Here is a 23,616-nt window from a genome sequence, read left to right on the forward strand (position 1 = left end):
GACATATTTAGACCTTTTCCGTTTATTGGATGTTCCCAAAGAAGTTGTTGTACGGATTGTCAACACAGTGGTCTTTAATTTTTGCTCCTGCTACTCATTTAATGAAAATATCCAAACCTGCTTCGTCCGGCATAAGTTCTGTAACATTTTATTTTTGGAAATTGAACTTTTGCTTCGCTCGGCATAAGTTTTGTAGGAATTAAGTTCGCTCGGCATAAGTCTTGTTTTTGAGGAGTTGAAAGTTTTGTCATGTCTGGCATAACTTGTGTAATATAATCTAAACTATGCCGAGTGAAATCTAAAGTTATGCCTCGCGAAAAGTGTTGAAGGGCAAAAATTAAGACTACAAATTTGAGGGGATAACATTAAAGACCACCCCTAAAAGAGGGACATTTGTGCAAATGACCCGACCCCAAAGGGTGAATTGATTAAATGAACCTCTTCAAAATATAGCTAATGTGTTATGTTAGAATCGCTTATATATACACGGTCGTAGGAGGGTCATATAACTCCAAAGGGATGGGGTGGAATTTTATGAATAGACAAATACACCGTGCTATTTTCAAAATTTCAAAAACAAACCTCTACGAGTTCCCGCTTCAACAAAGCCCCTCTTTTTTTTTTGGCTGAGCTTCAAAGCCCCTCTATCAGTGCCCAAAGAAAACCCTAATATTTGATCAAACAGCCGATTATACTAGTGATTTCCACTGTGATATGTTTCTGATAAAAGGTAACACTTCATTTATGTGTCTAATTAATTGATAATAGCATCATATATCTGTAAAATGCTGCATTATCTATATTTTCGTCATGTACTTTTGCTTTGTCTTTTGCTTCACAATTGCTGTACAAATGCCTTGTTGTTGTTCTATGTGTCTTCAATTTAACGTCGACCCTTTTCTTGATTTGGACAATCGATTCGTGAGTGTCCTGTAAAGTTTTTTTAAACTTCAAGATTTCTTCATTATCAAATTAGTTGATAATAGCTTCATATACCTTTGAAATGTTATATTATCTAGATCTTTCTCATGTACATTTCCAGTGTCTTTTGCTTCACAATTGCTGTGGAAATTCCTTGTTGTTCTCTCCATCTTCAATTTAATATCGACCCTTTTCTTGATTTGGTCAATCGATTAGTGGGTGTCCGGTGAAGGGTTGTTAAACCTCTAGTGGGTGTCCAGTAAAGGGTTGTTAAACCTCAAGATTTTCTTCATTGTGCAATCTTGTTTTCCTGATTGATATGGTGGTCTGAATAATAAAATAAAAAAGGTGATAAGAATGATGAGAAGTTCGTTTTCTTTTTCCTTTTTGTAACCTTGTTTGGATGGTTGTTAGATATCGTTTCATAATGCATCGTATTATATTGTATTGTTTTGATAAAAGGTAACACTTCATTTATGTGTCAAATTATTTGATCGTTGTATCATTTATGTGTGAAGTGCTGTATTATTTAGATCATTCTCATGTGCATGTGCAGTGTCTTTTGTTTCACAATTGCTATAGAAATGTCTTGTTGTTCTCTGTATCTTCGATTTACTATCCACCCTTTTCTCGATTTGGTCAATCGATTAGTGGTTGTCCTGTAAAGTTTTGTTAAACCTCAAGAGTTTCTTCATCATCAAATAAGTTGATAATGGTATCATATATCTGTGAAATGTTATATGATGTAGTTCTTTCTCATGCACATTTGCAGTGTCTTTTGCTTCACAGTTGCTGTAGAAATAATGCCTTGTTGTTCTCTGTATCTTCGATTTAATATTGACCCTTTTCTCGATTTGGTCAATCGATTCGTGGGTGTCCTGTAAAGTTTTGTTAAACCTCAAGATTTTCTTCATTATGCAATCTTGCTTTCCTGATTGATATGGTGGTCTGAGTAATAAAAGGGAAAAGGTGAAAAACAAATGATACTGATAATGAAAAGTTTTTTTTTTTTTTTTCATTTTGGTAAGAGTAGTGATTATTCAGACAAATTTGTCCGGTGTAGAAATAGTCAAACCATTATAGGGTGTGTTTGGTACGGAAAATGTTTCCCACAGAAAATAAGTGATTTTCCAACTCATTTTCTTGTGTTCGGTATGCAAGTTGAAAAATGTCATTTTAAGAGCATTTGCATATTTTCAAAGCAAACTATTTTGCGATTTTTGAATTTGAAGTGCAACTTTTGATGGTGGGGGTAGGTGGAGGTGGGGTGAGGTTGGGGGGTTTTGGGGCGGGTATGTGGGGGTAGGGGGTAGGGGTGGTGGGTGGGGTAGGAAGGTAAGGGGTGGATTGGGTCAATTTGTAAGGAAAACATTTTCTCCTATTTGAGGAAAATATTTTTCAAGATATTTAATGCAACCAAATAAGGAAAAATAGTAAAACATTTTCTGTCATACCAAATACAGTATACCCTATGAGTTCTTCTGAATTTAATAGTCAAACGATTAAATGGACCTGAATGGGGAAGAAATGTTAGATTCATACTGCTGACTTCAATTTGACAGTTTGATAGACGGGGGTTAATTGCTTATGTCTTTGTTTGTCTATTTCTTGTTTAATAGCACACTATTAATCCTATTATGTGTGATGATTGAGTGAGCCAGATTCTGTTAAGCATTGATACTGTTAGTGATTGATAATTTCTCTAGGAAGAGTGTTCATAGATGGTAAAATATCTTAGTTTGTTGTTCAACCGTTTTCTATACTCTGATATGATTCAATCATATTATCTTTTATCCTTTCAGCTAAAGCATTAATGTGAAGGGAAAACAACAGAATTTATGGAACTTTGGTTACCAAGTGTGAACTGTTGTGTTTGTGCATCAGAAAAATCATCATCAACATAAGAAGCTACACAGATGGACAAAGTTTATGAGGAGCTAGATGTTGTTAAAGGCGAGGTAGAAAAGCTCAGAGAAGAATGCCGGACCAAAACAGTGCTGACGGAGAGTTTGAGGGAAGCCCACATTAACACATTAGCAAAACTTGAAGAAGCTAAGTTGGAGATTGGTAGACAGGCAAATGAACCATTTGTTAAATCTGAGGAAATATTTGAGGTCAAGAAACTCTATGATGACATCAAGTCCAATATACATGAGAAAGAATCATGTCTCCAGAATCTTAGCTCTTCTCATGAGAAACTGCAACTAGATTATGGAGAGAAAATTGGGAAGTTGGAAGTACAAAACAAGGATTTGGTTTTGTCTTTGGATGAAGCTACATCCAAAATTCAAGATTTGGAAATGCAGATTTGTGCAAGTAATAAAGAAATCACTGCTGTTAAGCAACTCATGTCAGTTAGGCAGGAAATCTGCATTGAATCAGAGCTAAAAACACGGGCATCCAAAGATCTGAAAGATGGAGATGGCATTATCCAGAAACTTGATGAAGAAAATAGGATTGCAAAAGATCAGCTGAAATGGAAGAGTGAACAGTTTAAACACCTCGAAGAAGCTCACAAAAGGATTCATGATCAGTTCAGAAACAGTAAGGTTGAGTGGGGACAGGAAAAGTCAGCAATGCTTGAAGAGATCTCTTCATTGCAAGCAAGGTTGGATTCTCAGACCCGAATCTCTGAAGACCTCGAAAGCCAATTGAGGATGTGTAACCAAGCTTTAGCTCATCAAGAAAGCAGAAGAAGAATTCTGGAAATTGAATTGTCTGAGTTCCGATCTCAATTCGATGATATCTCTTTAGAGTGCCAAGAAGCAAACTCAAAGCTTGAGAACTTGACCATCAAGAGGGATGAAGAAATTGGAGAGTTAAGAAACTTACTCCGAACGAAAGAGACAGTGTTCAAGGATATAAAATGCAAAAGTATACAGCTTGAACAGGAAAATCAAGATTTACGTGGATCTCTCAAAGAGCTTCAAGAGGCACAACTCCAGGATGCTGCTTCCACTTCTGCACTTAAGAAACTGCGAAGCAATTTCCAGGATTTGAAGCAATTACACAAGAAATGTTCCTTAAACCTCAAAGAGAAGGAAGCTGAATGGAGCTCTCAGATAGGAAAAGTGACGGAAGATGTGAAAAGATGCATGTCTGAATTAAAAGGTAAAGAAAAACACATTGAAGAGCTTGAAATGGAGCTGGAAGATTGCTGTGATGCATGTGATGTTCTTAATGGAGAGATATCTGTGTTAATCACGGTTTTAAAATCAGAATTTCATACCGCTAGCAAGGAGCTCTCTAGAGCCAACACGGAACTAGAACCGAATAGCAAAAAATTAGTACATCAGAAGAGTGAACAAGAAACCCTTTTAGAGGCAGAACTGAGTGAGTACAAAAAGATGCTGGAAGAGTCATCTGATTGCCAAGTTCACCTCAGGGAAGAAGTCCTGCAATTGGTTAATGCTTTAAAAGATGCTTCTGATGCTTCAGAAGAAGCTAAAGCTGACCTGGCCAAAGCAAGGGCAGAAGTCAAAGAAAGCAAACTTGAACTAGACAAGTGGAAAGCTGAAGCAGGAAATCTTAAAGACGGCCTTGAAGAGAACCGGTATGTCCAAAAGCAAGAGAAGGACAGCTTACTTGGGATTTTGAAGGAGAGAGAAGCCAAAATAAATGAGCTACAACAACAGATTACAGAACTCGAGTTGAAGATTGTTGAAAGAACAGAGGCAGTGGAAGCTTTAAATCAGGAGAAGCTACAATACAATCAAATTGCAGAAGGCAAGGATAACACCATAGAAATTCTTCAAACTAAGATTTCTTGTTTGGAGCAAGAGTTGGCTGATAAAGACCTTCAGAATGAGCAAACACGATCAGATGCCCGAAAGGCTTTTGATCAGGAGAAGGAGAGCCTCTTGCTGATTGTGACAGAGAGAGACAGGAAAATACAAGATCTTCTTGAACAGGCCAAAGATTTGAAGGAAGATATGGCATGTAAAGAAGTTGCTTTTACAGCTTTGGTGACGGCTGAGAGTTCAAAAACACTTGAGATTAAAGAGAAAAACATGGTGATTGCCGAGTCAGAGGTGAAATTAAGTGATACACATCAGAAATTGGAACTTCTAAATAAATCCTTGTCTGATTCAAGACAGAAGGAGGAGCAGCTGGAAACATTGTTGCAAGCAAGTAAAAAGGAATTGGAAGAGCTGAACGCTCATTTTGGCAATGAACGGATGCACTTAGAGGCCCGAATTCAGGAACTTGAATCCCAGAAAAATGATGTGGTTGAAGAAAATAAGAAACTCTCAGTTGATAGGGAAGGATTACTGGTGCAAATGCAAGGAATCCAGGTAAGAGTAAGTGAATTATGCTGTGAAGATGTTGATCTGGTAAGACAATTGGAAAAACTATTGGAGGAAGAAAAAGAGCAGCCACTTAGTAATTTAGGGAGAGGCCACCATTCTAGAACTCCTTTTTCAACTGCCAAAACTGGAACTGATGAAAGAACTCCATTAATTGAGCTCAACCGTTAGGCTGATTGTATAACGGGGAACAATTTTATACTCCAAACACAAGCTTTTGTAGAGTTCTCCAAGATCTGCAGTATACTCCAAACTGCAGAGTTCTCCAAGATCGATTGCAATCAGATGAGAAAATACATGTTTGACAGGATTTTGGAACTTTCTATATTTTGTTGTATGGGTGGTAGTTTTACAACATTCTTCCCAATGTAATCAATGATTCTTCATTTGTTGCAAAAACAAATATGCTATAACTGTATATCGGTTCCATGAGTTTAATAGCCTGTTTGGTGAAGCTTCTAGAATCTACTTGTTTTGAAAAGTGTCTCTAAATACTTGTCAAAAAAAAGTATTTTTGGATGTAGCAATTTATGTTTGGCTAACCATTTTTGAAAGTATTTTGTCAACATTAGGGCAGCAATTTGCTTGGCCCAGATTCAAAAAGTTCTTCCACCAAAAAATTGTTTTTTTTAGCTTCTGCAAAGCAGCTTATGCTACTGCTTAAAGGTACTCAGTGTTCCCTAAAAGTGTGACCAAACACAGAAGCTATCTAAAAATAAACATTTGTTATAGAAAAATAAGCATTTTTGGCATCTCAGATGTTACGTCCCGTATTTTTATACATTGGGACAACCCGGATTAACTATGATAATTTAAGGCCAAGACTATTCCGGGATTTGAAGTCGGGACTTTTGACCATTGATTTTATTTTGAGACATAAGTTATATATGAAATTGATGGTATTGAACACTTAGGGAAAATTGAGACCACAATTCATAAAATTAAAATTAAAATCTTGCAAAAAATAAAGCTATGTGGCCGTGTGCAATGGGTTGGTCCCACACATTGTGTGGCCAATTTTAATTGGTCCAACACATTGTGTGGGCCAAAGACTTGTATAGATATTTTATGAACACTTAAAGGATGACCTCTAAGTCATCTTTATTCTTTCCCACACTTAGAAAAAGAAAGCAAGAAGTTGAAGAACCAACCATGGCTCTCGGCTAGCACATGGAAAATCAAGATCATTTTTTTAGCCTCTCCAAAATTTATTCCTTGGTACAAACCCACTAAGTTGAGGTCCCTAAGTAACGTGGAAGCGTTGTTGGAGCGATCAAGCCATCAATTTTGTGGATTTCAAACCCTAAGCAAATTGTGGAGTAAAGAAGAAATGTAAGAATTTCTCTTGTTTTATGAGTTGTGAATGTTTTTTTGCACATTGTAGTATGTTAATATGGATGAAAATCATGAAATATAGTATGTTGGAAGTGGGTTGTGTGATGGGTGTGCTAGCCGTGTAAATGGGTATTGTGATTGGGTTGATGAATAAATTGTTTGTAGCATATTTGATTGTTGTAGAGTGGGGAAGAGAATAGAAATCATCGAAATATGTATATGTGTAGTGATAGACGAATATGGGTCTTATTATATGCCGAAGATTGCACTAATGTCGCTTAGCGTCGTATTGGTTGTTGTGATGACCTTTATGTTGGAAATGAGAGTTTAATGTCCCAAATTGATATGGTAAATGTGCGGACTGATTTGGAGAATTTGGTGCACTTAATGTAATCTTTATTTATGAGAACCATCAATATATATATATATATATATATATATATATATATATATATATATATATATATATATATATATATATATATATATATATATATATATATATATATATATGTGTGTGTGTGTGTGTGTGTGTGTGTGTGTGTGTGTGTGTGTGTGTGTGTGTAGGGTGGCCGAGTATGGCCCCAATGTTTGGCAAAGGATGAATTAATTTCGCTTAGCGTTTTAATTGTCGTCGTTATGAATTCTAGTTTGGAAATGAGCATTTAAGGACTTAAGAAAGATGTTGAAATTGTGTGGACTGATTTGAGGGTTATTGTGCGTTGATGAAATTCGTATACTTGTGAAAATGACATCGTTATATTGTGGATTGTGGATACAAATCATGAAATGAAATTTAGGAATGTGCTATAGGGGCTGTCTCGGTTTTGGGACTGCTTTCGGCCCAAATTTGGAGAAATTATTGGATTGTTGGAAAAATTATGTGAAGTGTTTAGAATGCCCTTGAATATTGTTGGTAAGGATTCGGGTTGAAAAATTGAATGTGTGAGTGATATTGTGACTTGAAGGTAAGCCGTTAAATTGAATACTTGGAAAGTTGTTAGAATGATGTAAAAGAGAGTTACTATTGTTATTTTGCCTTTCGAATTGATTATCAATGTTACTAGGTTGGTTATTGTGGTTGTTGTTGTTGATTTTGAGCGAGATAAATTCTCGGGATGGCCTATTTACAGCGGAAGTGCTGCCGAATTTTCTGTAGAGTTTAATGATTAGTTGGAAAGAATGGCTTAAGTGCCCTTAGCTAATGTTTGGTATTCGTTGGCGTATTTGTAGACCTTGGGGAGCCCGAGGCGTAGATTGGATATTTACTTTAGATTGACCATCTTGGAATGCGTACGAGGTATGTAAGGCAACTTCCTTTCTTTTTGGCATGTCTTAGTTTTTCATAGGCTAAATTAGAGCCTTAAGGAAATTCCAAATCCGACATCCGAGCATGTTATGATCCGTATATGTTCTTTGGCATTCTTATGCATGATTTGATGAAATATGAATCTTTATGTATTCGAAATAATTGTTCTCCGAACTTTGCACCCAAAGGGTTTCACTTTAAAGAATTCGTAAATTTGGAATGTCATATCTTTCGTATAAATGCTCGGATTGCTCCAATATTTTTATAAGAGTTTGCATTATGTATAATGAGTATGTTTTCCATAAGCGGGCCCGACTTGGGTAAATTCCCGTCCGTGGGTCCCGCGACTTCCCTTTATGTAATTCGGGAACTTTTGAAAGATTAGTATAACCATTATTTCGATTTTCAAATATGACCATTTTGCTTATGTTTGAATTTATGAAAATGATTTTATGCATATAACTACTCACGATTCTATTCGTGCATTCTGTTATTCCTTTCGCCGAGTCCCGGGCCGGTTCTGTTGTCGTGCGCACTTTGTTATACTCCGGAGTTATGCTGTGTTTATGGTTCACCGAGCTACTTGCAAAAGAGGGTCGGGTTCCACTTATATTTGGTGCTATGCTGTGTATGGCGTTATGCGGTGATGTGATACGCGACGGGGTTACGGAGATTTGAAACTTTCTGGCGTTATGCTGTGTTATGGCGCCATCGACGGGCGGGCGACCATATTCTTTTGTACCCTATGCATGACTTACATGTTTGAAACTAAACATTTTGATATGATTGGATTTGCACTTATGTTCGACACTTCTGTTTCGTTTATGTCTCAGGTTTGTTTTCTGTATATTCTGCTTTGCATACTCAGTACATATTTCGTACTGACCCCCCTTTCTTCGGGGGGCTGCGTTTCATGCCCACAGGTACAGACGCACAGTTTGGTGATTCACCAGTTTAGGACATCCCCTTCTGCTGTTTGGAGTGCTCTTCTCATTTCAGAACACATATGTTGGTATATATATTTGTTCGCCGAGTATGTATATATATTTGTTCAGGGGTACAGCGGGGCCCTGTCCCGCCATATGATTCGTTTGGTCTGTTTAGAGGTCTGTAGACGTAGTTGTGTGTGTGTGTGCCTACTTCTGTTCCGATGTGTTTGTATGATGCTATTCGTTATGGCAGCCTTGTCGGCGTGCATTTGTATCTGTGTTTTGGGCCGTTGTGCCAATTGACAGCCTTGTCGGCTTTTGACATATTTGACAGCCTTGTCGGTTTTTGACATATTTGATAGCCTTGCCGGCTTTTTGAGATATGTGCATATGTTCGGCGATGTATATTCCGCCGCCTCTTTTGATTATGATATGATGTTTTGTACGCGCAATCGCGCAAGATAATATTTGTTCCCAACTCTGTTTAAAAATGATGGATATGAAATCCGTGTTAAGCTTTGCTATGATGATTTAGTTTGTATGTCCGTTTGGGTGCCCAAGTAGGGCACCAGTCACAGCCCACGAGGCTGGGTCGTGACATCAGAAGCTTGACCAAATAGGCTGTAACTCGTGCTTCCTTTTCCAAAAAAAAAAGATTGGTTAATGCAAGCCTTACTACTTACATTTTTACATAATCTAGTTGAGAACAATCTTACAGCTGTTAGGGGTTGTTAGCAGGAGGTCAAGTTATTGCAACTTAAAACTTGATGAACTAAAAAAGCTCATAGATGTTACAATTACCTTTCTCAGACAAGTTATGCAAAATATTCTTTTTATATTTTGAGAATTTTTATGGTTATTTACATTGTAAGTGTGGTATTTGACAAACGGTAACATCAAAACTATAATGTAAAAAGGATATGTAGGAAAAGATAATAGGCAACGAACAGGCCTTATATATGGCTCGAGCAATGCTAAATCACAACTTTTCTCTACATTTACAGTTGTTTTATTGTGAAAGAAAATTGATAAATCAAATTCATAGGATTAAAAGCTGGTTGAAATACATAAGCCAGAAATAACCTCTTTTCAAGCTGCCTATAATTCTTCAATCAATTCCTTATCGGCGTAAAAGAATTTCATAAATGTTTGCAAATATCAGAACTACTATATGACCCCTAAATGCAAATGGGGATCTTGTGACAGTTGGATTACTGTAACTCATCACTTATTGATGAGTCCGGTAACTTTTTTTCTTTGTTCTTTTTGCCTGAAGTTGAGTTCTGAGCAAACTCTGAGAGCCCTTGCCGCAAAGCCTCAAGATTTACCCCATCGTCCACCAATATGCTTGTCACACCCATCTTTGAAACCTACAAGAAAAAAACAACCATGTACCTCTTAGTGAGTCAGTACTACAGATAATATTTCAGGCGACAAGTGGGAAATGATAGAAAGATCAACGAATAACATGATGTGATTCACAGTGACATTGGTTTTACCGCCTCTATATTGCGATCCTCGTCATCAAAAAACAGCATCTCCTTATAAGGCACCCCTGTCCTCCTACTGATCTTCTGAAAGTGTTCGGTCTTGTGTGTCCAACTGGAAAATATCTCCTGCAACTCTAAGCATTCAGATTAATGGTAACCAACATATATCAGCAGCTTTATGTCCGTGCAAAAAAAAAAAAAAAAAAACTAGCCCTCATGATGTAAAATTGTAAATTTTTCTTTAAAACACCAGCTGCAAATAGAGTTCTCAAAGTCATCCTCCCCAGAGGGCTGAGGAACCCTATCTGCAGAGAGTGCACTTCATGACAAAATCTCATTAAAAATGTGAACACTGTAGTGCATTGTAACTGTTAGCAAAAAGTGTAGCAGCACAACCGTGACAGTGCTTTAGAACTGGTTTCATTATATCAGGTTGTCTTAATTTATTTTCCACTGTGTTCCGGACCCATTGTTTATTCTTTCCTTCGAAGAGTTTCTTTAGTTGACAAGTAACAAATGTTTCAGACTTCAGAGAGTTCCTCCTATAAATGCAAATACTCGCAGTGTTGTATTAATACCTAAGTAATGACCCATTAGTTTTATTCTCTTTAGAACTCTTTGGCTTAATAAAACTATTCGCTGTAGGAGAATTTACTGGTTTTTGCCTTCAAAGCTTAGACAGACAATTGCAGATAAAACATTAACCTAATATCTTTAGCAGTTTCTCTCTTTTACTTTTGCTCCCCTCTTTTGTCATAAGGATTTGGTTCACCATGCAAATGCTTAATTACTTATTAGTGCAAGAATTCTTATATTATTTGCCATAGTAGCTGTAGAAGCATCATGGTATACTTTTTCTTTTTCCTTCTAAAGACCTTACTTCCCAAGATTTCGAAATCCCATTTCAAGGGGTTTTGTGCATTCCAATTCCCAGCCATTGGTGACTCCATTCTTGTAAACCTACTCATAACATCAAAGTCATGTCCTTCATGTTCCTTGTAAAAGATATATGTTACAATATCAGCTACCAAGTCTTCTAGCATCTGCAGCACATGCTACCACAAAACTGGGTGCTATCAATGTTACATGGATCCTTCATATTGCTTGGTCTTAATGTCAAATGGGAGTGATATGTGTGTGGATACTTTTTTTTTTTTTTTTTTTGATAACCGAGAAATACCCAAGGGTTAGTGGCACCTGGTTCTAAACTCGGCAGAAAATGGATCTTCCCCTCTACCCTTTTCCACTTAAATACCAGGTTTTTGGCTGTGATAGAGTTCCAACACGTGACATGAGTTTAACCCACACTTCACACACTGCACTCTTACCACTAGATTAAAGCCCTTGGGGCAGTAAGGATTTGGGTACTTCATGCACATTCTATAAATTCCACTAAAAGTTGAAGCATACTGAGATGCCCATGCTAAGTACATCCCTATTAGAAACATACTGGCAAACGAGTACATGTATCATACGATACTAGAACTCTTAATTCAATGGGGCACAATTGGATGCTCAACTTCAGCATACCATATGAACACGTACTAATGTACTTCCTCCAATCCATCTCAATTTATCTGTCCTACTTTGCTCTTTAGTTTGTTTAGAAAGAATACTATCTTTTTATATTTAGGAAGTTTTTGATTCCAACATTTCCATTGACACCCCCTTCTAGAATAACACTTACTAATATCTTTTCGTTTGTTTCTCTACATTTTTGCTCCTACTGTATTTTGCTTTCTAAAACAACAGAGAGTTGATTAAAGTCAAATAACACTACAAAGGAAGTAGATGCTTGTTGTAAAACAGAAACCAATAACCAAAATGGAGAATAGACGTATGATTGAACCACAAAAGGTATGGTGAAAACTAGTGTAAAAACTTTCACCATCTCACCTTTGCTACAAACATTGATGATAGCCCCAACTTATCAAGAAAAGTGTTTGCAATATCAGGAGTTGGTGATCTTGAGGCAACAGCAATATTAACTCCCTTGTCCTTGAGGCCATATAGTATGCCTTTGCCATGAGGATATAAATACGGCATTTGCTGTTTTGAGCGGCATTCACTAAAAGATAACAGATAAAAGTATAAGAAGACCAAATCTAAGCAGAATTATAACAAAAAAAATGCAATGTTGAGAGTAGATACCATGGCGTAAAGTTTTCAGAAAGAAAAGGCTAAGGAAACTATTCAAGTCGAGACATGGAGGTACTATGGACAATGACTTTCACTTAAACCCTTTTTTAGTGACAGAGAGCTCAAGAATTGTTTCTATAACCTCAGGTATGACTTGGTTCTCAAAAGTGCAAGTATTAAAAGGTTAGAAATACGCCATAAGAATCCACCACCTCTGTAATTCAATGCTAATGAGCAGATCCCCCAAACAATCCCACCAACAAAGGCAAAGTATTGGCCAACTCGAAACAGACCTCGCCATATACAAAATTCCAATTCAATCACCTCTTACTTCTCAAATCCCCATATTTGCAAGACATTTGGTTTGTCAGCCACCTATATTAGCAATATGTCTTTCTCAATGATCTCAAATTCTTCAGTCTCGTAGAACATGTAAAATGGCTCAAATCCCTTCCTCTTTCGAACAATGGCATCAAAAGCCATTAGATTATTTTGTGGCTCTGATATCCTGTTTGGTTTATTATGTTGATTAAACTACTATTTGGTATTTGCTTATTTATATTGGAGAATCATCATTAACTAATAATCAAACCTTATTAGTAATAAAAACTTTTATCCTTTGATCAACTATTACATGTATTTACCTGCAGAATTATAACGACCCCAGGTAATTAAAACCACATACGTGTCAGATCCCAGCAGTCCTCCATAGGAGAGGAAACATGCTACACCATTAATCAACTTTTTATGGACCAAGCTCTGTAACTAGCTTCTAATCAAAATAGAGATGCTAGAACTTCACTAAGACTTTTTATCTACGCCATCATATTTTGGCATATCAAATGATTATATAACTGAATTCTTAGTTACAAACGTCAGTATTTCCAGATCTGATGATGCTATTTCCTTACCCAAAACGAAAAAAGAACAGAAAATAATCTCTTGCTTGCAAACTTTGCAAGAAACACAAATTTCCCTTCAAGTTGTGATAGTCTCTATCTAGTTTCCATTCCCAATTAAATCATAGCCATTTACAGCAGTTCCTCATTCCTTGTCATTAGATTTCATTGATATATTACCTTTTTTTATTAACTTCTCTTCATATCAAAGGCTTCATCATCTTAAGAAGGAATTGGATGTTTTCCCGGCTTTCCAATAAATCCGCAATATGACAATAGCTTATGTAAATTGAGTCTTCTTAGTATAGTTCAAAATCATGGCATTTCTTCTTTCATCAGTAATAAGTTGTAACTACACGCCTGAACTGAACAGAATGGAGTGGTTAACCTCAAACATCACCAACTAGCCTCTACAAGTACTCTACTATCTCAAGTCGGCCCACTAATTATTTCTTGCTAGATACTGAAAACTTCAAATCTTGCCCTTAATGTTCTTAATCACTTACCTGACAAAAATATGAATGCCCCTCCCAGTGTACATTCTCACATAAATACACCTAACCCTCGCTCTGCTGCTTGTGTGTGTTGTTTTTATGATTAAGTCATATTCCATTCCTAAACCAGTAGGATTTGGATATATGAATCTTTGCAACTATTCCGCTCTATAAGAGCCCATTTTATTACAGAAAAAGGGAAAATAATTTGGGATAATTACAGCCCAATACCTTTGGGTGATCTAGTTTACAAAATGGCCAGCAAATGTATATGTCTTGTATGTTTATACTTAAATATACATATACTATACATATAATATACATATATTTGAGCTACTGCCGGTAATTAAGTTTCGCCGAGGGGAAATTAACGAAAGAATCCCAAAACAATTTGCCTTAAAAGGTTTCTCTAATAGTTAAGAAATATTCAATACATGTAGAGATGGATTATATGCATCCAATATGGTACCTTAGATGAAGATATTTCTATCAAAACATAGTGGTATACCATATTTCTATTTTGCACCACATATTGGTAACACATAAATCAAAAAGAAATGAAGCTTTAGGAATAGTTGTCCTTGTCAGTCAGTGGCAAAGGCATGATTGTTAAAAAATATAAAGAAATAAACACGCGAAAAAGTTAAGCGAGTCTAACATTTACTATATAAGTGGCTCCTCGGGTGTGTTTTCCTAATAGATGGTAATGTTGGAACAATGGATAGTTTGAGGTGTGAAACTCAAATATTAACAGTTTAATGTGTGTGTTTTTGACCATTTTCTCTATGGATAATAAAAGAAAAGAAAAACAGGATAAATTTAGAGAGGGATAGGATACCAGTAAAAGGGCCAGAGAGTGTAATCAAGATCGAAGACAACGAGTCGAGGAAGCACTTGGAACATCCCCATTATCTCCATAGCCTCGTTCTTCGCCCTCTCGTCTCCCATCTCTCTACTCTCTACTTGGTCTGATTTTTCTTCTCACCAATTATTTATTCAAAAGCTTAATTGGAAAGTCAATTACTAAAACCCATTCCGCCATTCACTTTTGACGAGTCAAATAACTTTACCATTTATATTGTCCGTCTCAATTTAACTTTCTCAGTTCCACAAAAAACGAAATTTAAAAAAATTAGTAAGAATTGACTTTTTAATTTTGTGGTCCTAAATTAAAATTACTATATATAATAAGGGTCAATATAACTTTTTTGTAGTATTTAGTTAGAGTTCTTAGTTATATTACAACTAAGGATTTCCTCTTCCAAATTTACCCCTATATTTGTCATTTATTGTTCCTCTACTATGGGGTATTTTAGAAATATTAAGGCACTTTCATGCCTTTTGTTATTATAGAAAATCCCTTTGACTAACTTGTATGAAGTTAATGTGATATGTACTATGAGCCCGTTTAGATTGACTTATAAGTTGCTTATAAGCTGTTTTCAGTTTTTTTGAGTGTTTGACTGGCCAGCTTAAAGTCATTTTGTGCTTAAAATAAGCTCAAAAAAATAATTGGACTCGTTCGACTTAGCTTATCTAAAACAACTTATAAGCTGAAAACAACTTATAAGCCAAAAAAAATAAGTTAGGCTACCCCAACTTTTTTTTTTTTTAGCTTATAAACTGCTTAAAATAAGCCCATCCAAACAGGCTCTATAACTTCTTCATATGCCTTATTTTTACTCCTACTTTATTTCTTTATTACTTAAGGTGCCACACCAATTTTGGTAAATTTAGAAAATTTTAAGGTCCTCTTAAAATGCTTAAGAATTGTGAATTGTGATGATGTCATTTAAAAAAAAACACGTCACTATGCATAATTTGAATGAGAGAAACAACACATTTGCAGTTACCTTAACTAAAGCATGTATTGCGCACAAAAATTAAAATTTCTCTAATTAACAGCTCTTTAATTGTTCAGTGTGAAACTTTGAAAATTTAATAGATAAAATTGGTCATCATTTGGATTAGATATTGTTACCTAAAACATTTATTTTTATCTAATCATTTGTTAACAATATTGAAATTTGAATCTTTTCATCGGCATGTTTTATTTGTTTGTACGTTGATTACCCATATTGTCCTTGCTTAAGAAATTAACTTTCTCTTTTTAATATTATTTGGTGTATTGTGATTTTTTATTTTTTAAATTTGATGCACGCATGCTTAATTATATTTCTATCATTCTATGCATAACGAACAATGTAAGTTGTAGGTTATACCCCATTCATCTAAAAAAAAAAATACAAGGCGTACCACGCGGTCAGTCAGTTCAATTTTTGGTATGAATTCATAAATATATTTTTTAATATATATTTACACTTAAAAACTACATAAAAAGAAATTATAATATGAACTTGTTGGAGTAGCTTAAATGTTGAGAACATCTTTCAAAAATATGTAGTTAATGAAACAATTTTTAGTTTTACAACAGTAGTAATGTCAAAACATTTATGTTTCTTGAGTATCATTTTTTTATGCGGGTAAAAAATATGTTAGGCAAGTGTTTGTTAGCATATGGAAACATGATTAAATAAATCATGAGGCATTGAATCTTCATTTGTGTTTGAGAAAATAATTAAAATGTACATTTTATAAAATAATGTACCATTTGAACTAATAAAAGGAAAAAAATGTCATTTTCTCATCACGTAAATTTTTAGAAAGTAAAAGGAAAGTTTAATTATATTAAGAAAACTAATTAATTTTCTGCATCTTTTCAATATACTTTGTATATAATTGAACTAACATCTACAAACATTTGCAAAGTATGAAATATTATTTTTATTTATTTGAAAGTTATCTTTGTTTATAAGTAACCTCATTAAAATCTCAACAAAAGAATAAATATAGCATAATGTCTCAAGAACCAAACCATCTTTCTTTTTTTGGGAAGAAAATGTTATAGTTCATATTGGATGTTGTTAAAAAATTAAGAGACTTTATGTCATGTATTTTTTTGAAGGTTAAAAAAAAAGGTCTAAAGTAAGAGGAAAAAGAGATTTTTTGTTCAATTTTCAAATATTTTTATGCAATTTAAATATATGGGAAGCCTTTATTTTTTAAAAGTTTGCAGAAAATATCGAACTAATCTTAAATAAGTTAATGTGACAAAGAGCGGGAAAAAAAATTAAAAAAATTACAAATTTAACTTTTAATCTTGGTTTTGGGCCCGTGCTAGAGTTTGCAGAAAATATCGAAATAATCTTTCAATAACTTAATGTCACAAAGAAGGGGACAAAAAATAAAAATAATTACGAATTTAACTTTCAATCTTAGTAAGCCCGGGCCAAAAGCCACTAGTATATATTATAATTTATTAAAATAATTTTTGAATTTTGTAGTTATAAACTTACCGTATATGATGTTTGAATTGACAAAAAAGAAATAAAGATACTTAAATTAGACCGGAGGGAATACCTTCTGAAATGTGATTTCAAGTACGTTCTTAATCTAATTTTTAACTATGTAAAATTCTTTCTTTAAAAAGCACTGAAATTAGGGGTGACATATACCACCTCTGTCTTATTTTGTGAGAGTTAATTGCCTAAATGATCATTCAAGTTTTGAAAATTGCATACTAAAATCACCTATATTTCTTTTACAATAATAAAATTATTTAACTCTTATTTTTTCTCAAAAAATAAAATAAAAAATTTATTCTCTCCTAATTGACATGTCATGTTATATTAAAGCCTCATTTTTCAATAGTAAACTCATTTAATTCATATACATTATACTCATTTAACCTACTAGATTCATGAGGCCCGGGCTTCCAAATCAAGATATAAAAGTAAATATTTTAATTAAAGAAATATAATTTATGTTAGTAATAATTAAATTTCAAATAAGTATATTTTCAATATATAAAAGCGAAACTTTCATTTCACACCTTTAATATTTTAACTTTGATTTTGATGAAATTATTTACTTCAAATAAGATGCAGAGTCAGAATTTGAAGTTTATTGTTATATCCTGTATTTTATACGTTCGGATATTCCAAGGTAGTCGTGACGAAGTTGAGGGAATGACCATTTTCCAAATGTACTTCAATGTACAAGTGGATTATAAATATTATTTACAACATTAGTATCATGGAAATAACGTGGATGGTTAGGGACGAAACGGTAATTTCACAAGGTGTTCATGAAGGTTCTTGAAAGGCCATAGTGGTTGTGTACCCTATGTGGACTAAGACTTACATAAGAAGACACTTAGTCTTCTTTATTCATTTTTGAGAAAACTCAAGAAAATGGGAGAAAATTTTAGAAAAGAAAGAAAGGAGGGCTAAGTGTGAATTACAAAAACTATATGGGCCAAATCTTGCATGGAAAGACATTAGTCTTCCTTATTTAGACTTAAGGAAATTCAAGAAAAAGGAGGAATTTTCTAGAAAAGAATGGAAGGGGTCATGTAGTCATATTTTTGTGTTGAGGGACTTATTCATAAATATGGAAAAAAATGGGTGGAAGACTTGTATAAAGTTATTCCAATATTCATTATTTCTCTAGAAATTTCAAGAGAGTGAAGAACAAAAAGAAGAGGAGAAAAACAAGAAGGCATTTCGGCCAAGAGGAAAAAAATTCCAAGAAAATTTCAAAAAAAATTCTTCAAAATCATTTCCTACCAATTATAGGGTTCTTAACAAGGTGGAGTTGTTGTTGGAGCAAGAAAAGCTTATATTCTTTCAAGCTACAAAATATAGCCAAGTGAAGAGTTGAAGCAAGAAGGTAAGAATTCATCCTTTTCTTATGTGTTATGGATGTTGTGCATGTTGTAGTGTGTAAAATGAGTGAAATCTATGGAGAATAAGAATGTAAGGGTGTGGCCGTGTGTACCTAGGTAGATGTAGGAAATTATGTTTAATTATTGTGTCTAGCATTGGGTTGTTATTGTTGTGAATGTTATGTCGATAAGAGAAGTTGAATGATTTTGGAGAGGTTGTAGTTATGAATGCATGATGGTGGCCGTGTGGTATATTGTATGTATAACCGTGTGTATGTGTTGAATGGTGGAAGAAGATGAGCTAATTTTATTTAGTGTTTTGGTTGTTGTTGTATCGTGGATACTATGTTGTTAATGAATGCATAATAATCTTGTGAAGTTGTAGAAGTTGGAGACTTGTGATTAAGGTATTTAAATTGAATATTATGTTCTTGTATGTATGGAGGATAATGTTGTTAGTATGGTATTGTTGACATATGAATTATAATGTTCTTATTGGAGTTGGAAAGTTTTCAGAAGAAGAAGTAAATTGATTGAATATGAAAATTGTTAGTATTGTTGTTGAATTATGTTAATAGTTTGGCCGGGTTTGAATTCCCGGATTGTGTTTGACGAGAATTTGACTAAATTGAATGTCGAGGATGGTATATTTACAGAGGAGGTGCTGCCGAAATTTCGGTAGCCAAGTATTACCTTAAGATTTCAACTCTAAGTATCCTAATGAGAGTTTTGGGTAAAAATGACCAATTTGCAGATTTCGACGAGATTGCAACGTGAATTTGGAATAGCTAAAGGAGCGGAAAAAGGTATGTAAGGCTTCACCCTTCTTTCTATGGCATGTCTTGGATGTAATAAGTCGGTTACGAGCCTCGGGGACAACCCTATTCCCCGGAATCCGCACCTAAAGTTTTCCACTTTTTGTTCAATAGAATTGAACTAGAAAATGTGCAAATGGTAGAAAGACCTCCTAAACCTCTAGAAGTTGCATAAATGGGACCCGATTACCCTAGAACCCTCACATGTAATGCGAAGACATGTAACATATGTAAATCGTACACGCTACCTCATCCGGCCCGAGGTGGGCCCGTTACTCTCGGATTTTCCTTACAATCTTGCTTGACTTACTTGAAGTGAATCCAAAGGGAACCTTTGATCCCGATTTCGTTACCAACTGATAAGTACTATGACTCCTCTAACGAGGGCACTTCCATGACGATAATGATAACAATGATGTTAGATAAGAGGATATGCCTATGATACGTACTACCGGAACGACTCTATGACTAAGATGACTAAGCTAAGTATCTTATGTAAACATGAAAAAGATAAACTAATTTTTGAATCTTATTTATATTTCCTAGCTATGACTTTATTTTCTAAAGATTTCAAAGTCTATGAACTGTCATCTATGATGCCCACGATTTCATTCTACGTTTACTTTAATATTATTCTCCGTTGATAGTCTCACCTTAAAATATTCGTTCCTTCAAGGTGAGACAAAGCGATCACGAGTATTCTATAATGTAATCGGAGGTTACCGACTTTATGTCACTCCGATAGACGTAACTTTCCTTGGACTCCCGTGCATGCTGGTTATATGATACAGGGATATGTGTATGGACATGTATAGGTATATAGGACAAGTATTTGTATATAAGACATGTATATGTATAATAGAGAAGTAAATGTACACGTATATGTATATGGGGAAAGGGGAAGGGCCACTGTTATATCACCACCTGATTCAGCTGGATTCCATCCTGGACGCGGGATGCCCGGACGCGAGATATGGGAGAGCCGTACGCGGCGTCTGTATATATATATGATGTATGATATACATGATATGATGTGTTGGGTCACCGTTGGGGAGGGGGGTTGGGAGAGCCGATGTATTCGGCGTCTGTAAATGTGAGTAAAAGATACCGTTTACTGAATTGTACTGTTTTCTGTATACGAGAATAAGGGACACCGTGTTCTGAAAAAGGGGCTATGCTATGACATGATATGCTATGCCAAGATATACTATAATATGAGATGCTACGACATGACATAATACGACACGCTATGATAGGGCAGGATATAATATGATAAAACATGACACGATATAAATCCTATTTTCTGTGTCTACGAGAAAGAAATGTCTCAAAGAGAAAAGGACAAGCCTACATGATAGCCGGCCTGAAACCGAGGCCTTCCCACGTACAGGTTACTTTCCTGCCTCGTTATATGTCCTATGACTCCATGATATTATTAATCGTACTCTATGTTACTGTTTATATTATCTTTTATGCCTTACATACTCGGTACACTATTCATACTGACGTTCCTTCTTGTGGACGCTGCGTTTCATGCCGCGCAGGTCAGTAGACAGGTGGACTTGATCCTTAGGAGCTCTACCAGCGGTACTCTACATCGCTCCAGTTGTCCCGGAGTCTCACTTCAGTGGTACTATTTTGTGTATGTATTCTCGGGCACGACAGTACTCGGCCCTTTCTATGTGTAAATGTACTATGTCTAGAGGCTCGTAGACAGATAGGTACAGTCAGTCAGGTACAGGTGTATGTATGGTGTCTCGGCATGATTGTTGTATAAAGTAATAACGAAGTTTACTAGTTCATGTTCAGAATGACGCTGCTAATATTAATGTTAAAAAAAAAAAAGTGGCTCTGTTTACTTGGCTTGCTAAGAGGTAAAGGTAATATGATAGACAAGGGGTGCTCGGTACAAGTGTCGGGTACTCGTCACGGCCGCTAGTCGGGTCGTGACATTTATGAGTTCTGAATCCTAATTTTTAAGTTATTTAGTTCTAAATTAATAATCGATACATATTTAAAGAACCTTTAAGACAAATACAAAATTTGAACCAAAGCTATAGAATCCGATCAAATCGGTAGCTGACACTCTAATTCCGCCCTGCTTCAAACTCATTGTGTTTAAATTGATTTTAGTTAACCGAACAAAATATTTTAAAGATAACCTGATCTAGACTTATAACATGTTTTCATTTTCAACACTATATGGCATCATTGAATAATTTTTAAAACCATCTGAAAATCATTTTAGTACAAATCTTTGTAAACACATATGAGCACATTAAAACATAAAGTTAAAGTTAAAAAAAAAAGAAATTCTAAAATTTTATAATACAAATATAAAGTAAAAAAAAATGCTTACATGTAAAAATCTATAATAAGCACTAAATGAAAAAGGAGAAAAAACGAGAGAGCAACAAGAAGCAAGAATATCTAGAGCCTGTTTGGATGGGCTTAAAAAAAGCAGCTTATAAGCTGTTCCAAAAAAAAAAAAATTGGGCTATGTTGCTTTTTTAAGCTAAGCCAAATGGGCCAACTTATTTTTTTAGGCTTATTTTAAACACAAAATGACTTATAAGCTGGCCAGCCAAACACTAAAAAAAAACTGAAAACAACTTATAAGCTAAGCCAAACAGGCTCCTAACAAAGAAATGACTATTTTTTAGGTTAATAGATAAGATCAATAGAAGAAAGCAACAGGGAAAATAAAGTGCATCGGATGAGACTGCTCCTCCCTTAACTAGGGTTCCTGGGTATGAAAAAAATCCCCGGGCAGGGAACGTTTTTCCCGATTGAGCCCTACCCGACGCGAATCCGGATTAATCGAGCTCTAATGGGAGTTCCGGACACCAAATAGAAAAAAAAGAAGGATAAATAAGGTAGGAGGTTAGATAGCTTTTGAAAAGTGGACCATAAGATCAAAAAGTAAAATTGACTTCATAAAATAAGGTTAGGACCTAGAAATAATTAATTGAAAAGTTTGACATTTTATAGGAAATTTTTCTGAGGACTACAAAAGCCCTTTGATTTTCCCTCATATATAGTAGTAATATGTTATACCACAAGTTGTCTAAGGGACTAGACATGACCGGCTATGGCTACGATATCACATGTTATTTATATGCAACTTCAAATATTTACTTGCCAAAATTCTTCAAGTAATCACGTTGGCAATAAGGTACCGCGAACATATATTCTTAATTTTTTTTGGTGGGGTGAGATTCGAAATTAGAACCACTTGCATATCAAAGTGTGTGGCATTCAAAATGTTAAATTGTTAGAGAATACATTTCTAATTATTTAATTATATTATGTCTCAAGAGAAAAACACATCGTCAGCATGAATTAAACGTTTCTGACCTATAAAAAAATAGATACATAACTGAATCACGAAAAAGCTCTCTTCTCTCACCTCCTATTTTCATGCAAAACCCTAATACATAGATCTCAAACTTGGTGAGCATGGCCTCCATGGCCGGTGGCCAGTCCACGATGGTGGCTGGCCAACCCTCACAAACTACGACTCTTCCAAATACCAACCTAATCCATTACAATATTCAGATCTGTTTAAACCAAAAACCTTGAATGATTCATTACATAGTCAAATACAATCGCTGTCCCAAATCCCAATAAAACCAGTAACTTTCCTACATGGGGTGCCATATCTTAAATACACTGAAGCAGAAGTTGATCAGATGAATGTCACTAAAAATCTTTAGTATGTTGTGGTAGGGAAATTTTCATATGAACAACCAGATATTGAACAACTTCGTCTCATAATCCCTGCACAATATGGAATAAAAGGTGAGTGCAGAATAGATTTTTTAAGAAACCGACATGTGCTTATCAAATTAACTCTTTTTGAAGACTTTGTGAATCTCATATCAAAGCTTTTATATTACATTCAAGATAGAGAGGGAAACTCGTACCAAATGAGACCACTGATCTGTGATTCGAATTTCAAAATTGATGAAGAAACATCAAAGACAATGGCATGTATTTCCTATCCAAATCTATTGCCTATATACTTTGTAAAAGAAACTCTTTTTTCAGTTGCATCTGCAGGGGGTATTCCAATACAATTGGATATGGCTACTATCAACCAGACTAGACCTAGTTGTGCTAGGGTCAAGGTTTTAGTAGATTTGTTAGATTTACCCAAAACAGTGAGGATGGATATTGAAAATGAAATAACATGAAAAATAAGGACTATTAATATTCAGATTCATTATGATTACCTTCCTAAGTATTGCAA

At 35.0% G+C, this 23,616-nt stretch overlaps 2 protein-coding genes and 1 long non-coding RNA gene across 3 annotated transcripts; 2 read left to right on the forward strand and 1 right to left on the reverse strand.

Moving 5' to 3' along the window:
* The first annotated feature begins 517 nt into the window (after positions 1-517).
* Positions 518-5,692, forward strand: LOC132606431 (uncharacterized protein At4g38062-like). The gene is made up of 2 exons (XM_060319925.1): positions 518-730; positions 2,724-5,692. The coding sequence occupies exon 2, from the start codon at positions 2,838-2,840 to the stop codon at positions 5,397-5,399; it is 2,562 nt and encodes an 853-aa protein (XP_060175908.1). The 5' UTR covers positions 518-730; positions 2,724-2,837; the 3' UTR covers positions 5,400-5,692.
* A 645-nt stretch (positions 5,693-6,337) lies between these two features.
* On the forward strand, positions 6,338-9,184 carry LOC132605179 (uncharacterized). Its single transcript, XR_009569087.1, has 3 exons — positions 6,338-6,560; positions 7,797-7,863; positions 8,796-9,184. It is a non-coding gene; the product is annotated as an uncharacterized LOC132605179 (long non-coding RNA).
* A 555-nt stretch (positions 9,185-9,739) lies between these two features.
* LOC132606433 (uncharacterized) lies at positions 9,740-14,863 on the reverse strand. The gene is made up of 4 exons (XM_060319926.1): positions 14,662-14,863; positions 12,188-12,359; positions 10,301-10,417; positions 9,740-10,171 (listed from the first exon to the last, which is right to left on the reverse strand). Exons 1-4 carry the CDS (start codon positions 14,769-14,771, stop codon positions 10,013-10,015), a joined length of 558 nt encoding a protein of 185 aa, XP_060175909.1. The 5' UTR covers positions 14,772-14,863; the 3' UTR covers positions 9,740-10,012.
* Between the last annotated feature and the right edge of the window lie 8,753 nt (positions 14,864-23,616).

The sequence above is a fragment of the Lycium barbarum genome, chromosome 8 (assembly GCF_019175385.1).
Source record: "Lycium barbarum isolate Lr01 chromosome 8, ASM1917538v2, whole genome shotgun sequence".
Classification (NCBI taxonomy): Eukaryota; Viridiplantae; Streptophyta; class Magnoliopsida; order Solanales; family Solanaceae; genus Lycium; species Lycium barbarum.